Source organism: Ursus maritimus, unplaced genomic scaffold (genome assembly GCF_017311325.1).
Source record: "Ursus maritimus isolate PB19 unplaced genomic scaffold, ASM1731132v1 scaffold_14, whole genome shotgun sequence".
NCBI lineage: Eukaryota > Metazoa > Chordata > Mammalia > Carnivora > Ursidae > Ursus > Ursus maritimus.
In genome coordinates, this window is record NW_024423786.1 from 1,175,696 (window position 1) to 1,182,814 (window position 7,119).

Consider the following 7,119-nt stretch of genomic DNA (forward strand, 5'->3'; position numbering starts at 1 on the left):
AGGTGGGGTGTCAGGCGCTTGGACGAGCTCTAGGGAAGTAGAAGAGACAAAGGCGAGGAGGCCGGGGGCGTCTCAGCCCAGAGGGGCTCGGCTGGGAACCGGGCCTCAGCAGGAACTCCCCCAGGACGTGTGTCCGCTAGCTCTTTTCTCCTCCTCCTCCTGGAGGCTGACCACGCCTCACCCAACCCCGAGGCAGGCGTGGACACCCCAGCGCTGCGGTGAGCGTCTGGCTGAGCTGGAGTTTGGACCCCGGGCCCACGTCTCAGGAGCTGAGCCCATGGCCTCGAGGCAGGGCTGGAGGGGGCGCCTGGCAGGGGCCTGTGTGTGTCCAGCACCCTGTGCCGGCCAGCCTGGGGAGGCTCTTCAGGGCCTCCGCTGGCACCTGTTGGGAGAAGGCGGCTAGCTGGGCCTCTTCTGTTGCCTGAACAGGCCCCCACCCTCAGAAGACGAGCCCTGGAGACCTGGGGCCAGCCTCAGAATGGGGTGGAGGCTAGATATGGGTCCAGGTGGGCTTTTTGGGGCTATAAGTGGTGGGACTTGTTACTTGCCCTTTAGAAATGAGATGTTTCAGACCCACATGTCTGCCTTCCCTTAAAATCGGACAAGGCCGCAGTCTTGAGAGGCGGGGGGTGGCAGGGCCCCAGTGTAGTCCAGTGGGCATGCTTCGCGTGTGCTCCCCACCTGGTCTCTGGGACCTGGTTGATGCCCTGCCCAAGGCCAGGGTCACAGGCAGTGGAGACCAGTGGCTGCGGGTGGGGGCTGGCGCAGGTGGCCTGGGGCTCAGTTTTACTGTGGTTGCTTCTTGGCCAGGGACCTCAGCTGCTGGGGTCTTCACTGAGTTGGGGACAGCGGCGGCCTCTCAGAGGGGCCTAGGGCAGAGTCTCGCCCAGACTGAGGAGAGGGGTGTGGAAGGGATGCAAGGGCAAGTGATAGGGGCAGGGAATCAAGGGGATGAGGGCTCGAGCAAAGGTGTGAAGGAAGGGAAGGAGTTAGCCACACCGAGGGAGAAAGACCCCCAAGGTGCGTGCAAGCTCCAGCAAGGGGGCCCTGGCGGGAGGGGACAGCGGCACTCTCAGAATCCTGGGCACATGGCAAGTGTCCTATAAGCAATGTTACCATTGCACAAAACTGGTGGCCAGAGACAGACTCATGCCTTTTTTGTAGAAACGCAATTCTGTGCAGATCGCAGAGGGTAGCTTATGTGCTTGCAAAACGGTATTCCATAAACCAAGAGAAGCAAGGACTAGAGAGCGCAAACAGTGGTGCCAAGCCCCGTCTCAGTTCCTCCCTGTCTGGCCCTGGTTCTGCACACCCAGAGGAAGGGGACTCATTTTGACGTCAGTCTGAGAACCTGGGTTAGGTGTGTGTGCTGTGTGAGCACAATGCGGGCCCAGGACGCGGCAGGCAGATGGGCTGTGTGGGTGTGCTGCCGTCTGAGGGCTGTGCTTTGGGCTCGTGGGCGGGGCCTGCTTCCTGGAGGGGTGGTGACACGGCGGGTAGTGAGCAGAGGGAGAGGGAAGCCACATTTACTCAGAGCACTCCTCCTCCCGATTTTTGTTTGCCCCCTCACGGTGCACTTGAGGACACATGCTGGGCAGGAGGAGATGGCCCAGGGCCACAAGGGGGGGGTGGCCATAATGGGACTACCTGTCCATACCTGCTGTGACGAGGGGCACCTGAGATTGGCCTGGGCTGCTTCTGTCCACAGCCAGGACCTGAGGGAGAAATTTGTCGTTGTAGGGACAAGCAGGTGCAAAGGCCCTGAGGTGCAGACACGCCTGGTTGTTGGAGTAGGAGATGGCCTTGGGGGCTGCAGTGTGGGAGGGAGCCAGAGGGCGAGTGGGCAGAGGCAGGGGTAAAGCAGAGTTTTGCCGAGTGCCGGGGGCCCACCTCAGGTTGTCTTGGCCACCGACTCCTGTGTCCCACGGTGCTGGAGAGTCGCCGCTCCAGGCCAGTGTGTCTGCGCCCATGCTAGCGTTGGCTTTGTGCTCTCAGGTGATGGAAGGAGGGGCGGTCCTCTGCCTTCAGGGCCGGGTCCCAGCTGGGTGGGCCTCTGATATCCAGCCCATCACCGTCGGACACAGTGCTGTGCGGCACGAGGTCCACCATGCCTCGGGCCGTGAGGTGGGCCTGGGAGCCTCGGCTTTGTCCGTGTGCCGTGGGCCTCTCCAGTCAGGCTCTGGCGAGTGGGGTGCTGGAGCACAGGCAGGGGGCTGGGGGCCCACTGAGGCCTGAACTGGGGGAGGCTTCAGGGAGGAGTCCACTGGCCTTGGTCTTATTTGGCATAAACCTGGCGCGGCCACATGGCGTTTTTCTCCGTGTGCTCCCGGCCCTCCCGGTTGAGGCCACACTAGGATTTTCACTTCGAAGTTCACAGGGGCAGCCGGTGTGTTGTTAACCTCTTTATCGTCTTGCACCGTCTCCATGGGGCTCTGAAACCAAGGTTCTGCTTGCCTCTCTCGTTGTGGGAAGCGTGCACAGAGCTGCACCAGAAGCGGGGGGCAGAGGGTGGAGCGGAGGTGAAGCGGGTGTCCTGGACACAGCCTGACGCCCACCTGCCTGCTGCAGGAGTGCGCGGGGGAGCCCCTGTTCATGCTCTACTGCGCCATCAAGCAGCAGATGGAGAAGGGCCCCATCGACGCCATCACGGGCGAGGCCCGCTACTCCCTGAGCGAGGACAAGCTCATCCGGCAGCAGATCGACTATAAGACACTGGTGAGCGCGAGCCCAGCCGTCCCGTGCAGCCCCCGCCCTCTCCCTGCTACCCTGCACAGCGTGCACCGGGAGAGGTGGGGTCTGACGCCGCACCCCCCCTTCCCGCAGACTCTGAACTGTGTGAACCCCGAGAACGAGAATGCACCCGAGGTGCCAGTGAAGGGGCTGAACTGTGACACGGTGACGCAGGTTAAGGAAAAGCTGCTGGATGCCGTGTACAAGGGCGTGCCCTACTCCCAGCGGCCGAAGGCTGGGGACATGGACCTGGGTGAGCCTGGCTGCTGCTTGGTGGCGTGGCCGCCGTGGGGGCTCCGGGCAGTGGGCTGCGTGTGCCAGAGGCCTAAGGCAGAGGGGCAGCACCGGGGTAGTGTCTGAGGCCACGGGCCGCGAGCCGGCCCCTGCGTGCTGGCCTGGGGGTGCTGGAGGCGATGGGGGCGTCTGCGGGAAGGGATATGGTTGGGACCGGACCAGGGTGGAGGGTAGAAGCAGGAAGTACACGTCAGAAGCTGCCCCCCTACTCGGGAGAGGCGGGTGGTGGGCTGTCGGAGCTGGGGCAGGGGGCCACCCTGGCTCATGAGCCAGACAGGTAGGGGCCCCTGCAGAGCTAGAATGGCCAGAGCAGGTAGGGGAGGCGTAGGGCCCGGGACTCCCGTATTTGCTATGGCTGGAGAAGCCAGGGGTGGGGCACCGTGTTGACCTTAAATGCCAGGCGGGGGAAGTGGGCCTAGAGCTCTGGAAGGCAGGGCATACCGCAGGGGAGTCGGGCTGCCCACGGTGGAGGGCGGCCAGAGGGGGCGCAGGCTTACCTGCAGGGGTGCGTGGGTCCTGCTCAGAGCCAGGATGGGAGCCTCCAGGAGGGGAGGAGCCTTGTCTCGCCCTTATTCTGTTCGGCCGCTCACTAAGTGTCTGCAGGATGCCCTGCCCCCTCGGGGCCTGTCCTTTCCCTCCTGCTGTGAGAGGCCAGGGTCAGGGGGAAGGAGTGGTGGGTGGGCGGCCCCTGCCCAGGTGGCCCGCCCCTCCAGCGCTCCCCTTCCCTCCAGAGTGGCGCCAGGGCCGCATGGCGCGCATCATTCTGCAGGATGAGGACGTTACCACCAAGATCGACAACGACTGGAAGAGGCTGAACACACTGGCTCACTATCAGGTGAGCCCCATACTTCCTGATCCTCCGGCCACAGGTTGGGCCTCTCCTCTCAGGGCCCTGGGGCAATGTGGGAGCCAGTGTCCAGGCTCTGGGCAGCAGGTCTCAAGGAGAAGAGGATACAGGGGCCCCACACAGCCCTGCAGGTGCACTGGTGGGGAAACTGAGGCTCAGAGTGGTGAGATGACTGGCCTCCAGGCTCAGAACCGGGAAGGAGTGTCTGTCCTCTGGGCCCCTGATGATGGGTCACACGTATCTGGCCCTCTGCCCACAGGTGACGGACGGGTCCTCAGTGGCCCTGGTGCCCAAGCAGACGTCCGCCTACAACATCTCCAACTCGTCCACCTTCACCAAGTCTCTCAGCAGATACGGTGAGGGGCTGGATGGGGACGGCAGGGCCCACAGGCCTGGATGGGACGCCTCCCCGATGCTCCCTGCTGCAGGTCGGGAGGGGGCTTGTTCGTGGCTTGTCCCTTGGCAGTGGCTTTTCCCTCAAGCGCGGAGGCTGCCTTTCCCCAGATGATACATAGTGGTCCTTTTTGCCATCTCTCTGCTGTCATTGTCTGTCCCCAACAGCCTGGGGGTGGGGGGAACTGCTGATTCCAGTTTTCAGATGAGGAAATAGGCTCAGACGGGAGCTGCTGAGGCCGCCTGGCCAGCACCAGGGTGGGCACGGGCACAGACGCGGAGAGCCCCACACTGACGGGCAGGGTGCCCGCAGAGAGCATGCTGCGTACCGCCAGTAGCCCCGACAGCCTGCGCTCGCGCACCCCCATGATCACGCCCGACCTGGAGAGTGGCACCAAGCTGTGGCACCTGGTGAAGAATCACGACCACCTGGACCAGCGGGAGGGAGACCGAGGCAGCAAGATGGTCTCAGAGATCTACCTGACACGGCTGCTGGCCACCAAAGTAGGCCCTGGTGGACGGGTGGTGGGGGTGCGGGGGATGGCCAGGCCCGGGTCTCAGCGGAGCTCGGAGCAAATCCCTCAGCCTCGCCCTTACCGTGGAGCCACACGGGCCCGGGCAGGGCAGCCTGGCGGCCCCCCAGAGCTCTGTGCCCTCCCCCGCCTGCAGGGCACGCTGCAGAAGTTTGTGGACGATCTGTTCGAGACCATCTTCAGCACGGCGCACCGGGGCTCCGCCCTGCCGCTGGCCATCAAGTACATGTTCGACTTCCTGGACGAGCAAGCTGACCAGCACCAGATACACGACTCAGACGTGCGCCACACCTGGAAGAGCAACTGGTGGGTTCAGGAGGGTGGGGCGTGGTGCGGGCACTAGGGGTCCAGCTGGGGAAGGCGGGGTCTGCGGGGCTGAGGGGGGCTGGGCCCAGGGACACGTTTGCCCAGGTGAGGAGAGGGGCCCCCTGGGTTCACTGCGTCTGCGCCGAGGCCAGCCCCTCTGCGGGTGGGCCTTCCCAACTCACCCGTCTTGGGGGTGTCTGTTGCCTCCCCTGCTCACACCTGGGCATGTCCTCTGCTCCAACTTGCAGGACCTGCCTTAGGTGTGGGAGGTGGGTACGTGTGTGTTCGTGCCTGTGGATTCACGAGTGTCTTTGGGTGTGCGTGGCTCTGTGCAAATGTGAGTGCGGGCTTGCGTATGAGAAGGCGGCTCAGCGGAGCGGGCCCATGCTGGCCGGCTATAGTGGGGAGGACAGTGAGAGCCGGCGCTCTTGAAGCTCTCACCTCTCCCCCCACGGGGCCAGCGGCCACCCGCCCGGTCTGGCTTTTGTCTCTCGGAGCCCGACCCTGGGCCTCAGCACCATTCGCCCTATCCTCACAGAAGCTCCTGTGCCTTTGGCCTTTGGCATCTTCCTCCCTTGTCCCCTGGTGACCTTAGCTCTCCTAGGACTTTGACCTCTACACCCTGCCGCGTCCCAACCCTGGGATGCGGCCCTGGCCCTTTCCGGGGCCCACCCGGGGCCTCCAGCTCCACCTGTGCTCCTTGAGAGGGTTCCATGGGACACTAGAGAGGGGGCAGCGCCATACAGGTTTGCCTTGTCCAGGGGAATTTTCTGTGATGATAGAATGATCTAGATCTGTGCTGTTCAGAGCAGTGGCTGGCAGTCACATATGACTACTGAGCATTTGACATAGGACTAGTGCAACCCAAAACTTGGATTTTTAACTTCATTTAATTCTGTTTAATTTAAACTTACACAGCCACACATGGCTAGTGGCTAGTGCATACCCTAGCTGATGACTGTCCTAGAGGTGGCATTTTGGATGAAGAAGTCAGCTGTCTGTGGGGCTGTGTCTCCTGGATCCCTTCCTGGTCTTGCTTCCAGGGCCCATCCTGGTAGGAGAAGGGGTGAGCCAGGCCAGGTGTGCCCTGCCTTGCGGGTGAGCCTTCCCCTGGAGGGGAGCCTGTGTAGGTGTGAGCCAGACCCCTGACGTGAGCAGGCACGCAGGCCTGGGGCGGCGGTGGCCGTGTGCAGTGGGCGCCCAAAGGTGAAGGAGCACTTCCGGGTCTGTAGGTCTCGTGCACGTGTGCCTGTGTTGTGGGGGGCCCTCCAGGAGGCACCAAAAGTCCTGGCTCTCTCTGGGCCTCAGTTTCCCCGCCCCCATGGTTATCCGTGACCAGTGCGAAGGTCAGAGCCAGGAGAGCTGCAGGCCCTCTGGCCAGCCCCTTCCCGCCAGCGTCCGGAAGGAGCGCTGCGGCCCCGTGTGACCGCGCGTCGGGCCCACCCCCCGCAGCCTGCCCCTGCGCTTCTGGGTGAACGTGATCAAGAACCCGCAGTTCGTGTTCGACATCCACAAGAGCAGCATCACGGACGCCTGCCTGTCCGTGGTGGCCCAGACCTTCATGGACTCCTGCTCCACGTCTGAGCACAAGCTGGGCAAGGACTCGCCCTCCAACAAGCTGCTCTACGCCAAGGACATCCCCAACTACAAGAGCTGGGTGGAGAGGTAGGCGGCCCCGGGGTGGGCAGGCGGGCGAGGGGCCGGGACCCCGCTCACGGCCCACCTGCCGCCCCTGCAGGTACTATGCTGACATCGCCAAGATGCCCGCCATCAGCGACCAGGACATGAGCGCCTACCTGGCCGAGCAGTCGCGGCTGCACCTGAGCCAGTTCAACAGCATGAGCGCCCTGCACGAGATCTACTCCTACATCACCAAGTACAAGGATGAGGTGAGCGTGCGCGCTGGCCCTCGCCTGCAGCCGCCTCTCCCACGCCCGCCCGGCTCAGACCCCTGCCACGTGCTGCCAAGCAAGCTCCCTCCATTAAAGCCCCTTCGGCTTCCCCTGCCCCCCCCCC

General features: G+C 63.7%; 1 protein-coding gene across 1 annotated transcript in view; it reads left to right on the forward strand.

The window, feature by feature from the left end:
• The window catches only part of PLXNA1 (plexin A1), a 46,204-nt gene that overhangs the window by 32,162 nt on the left and 6,923 nt on the right, over window positions 1-7,119 (forward strand). The window contains 8 exon segments of the mRNA XM_040628359.1: window positions 2,569-2,715; window positions 2,824-2,983; window positions 3,756-3,859; window positions 4,131-4,227; window positions 4,578-4,768; window positions 4,934-5,103; window positions 6,556-6,768; window positions 6,842-6,992. Coding sequence (XP_040484293.1) covers window positions 2,569-2,715; window positions 2,824-2,983; window positions 3,756-3,859; window positions 4,131-4,227; window positions 4,578-4,768; window positions 4,934-5,103; window positions 6,556-6,768; window positions 6,842-6,992 — 1,233 coding nt within the window.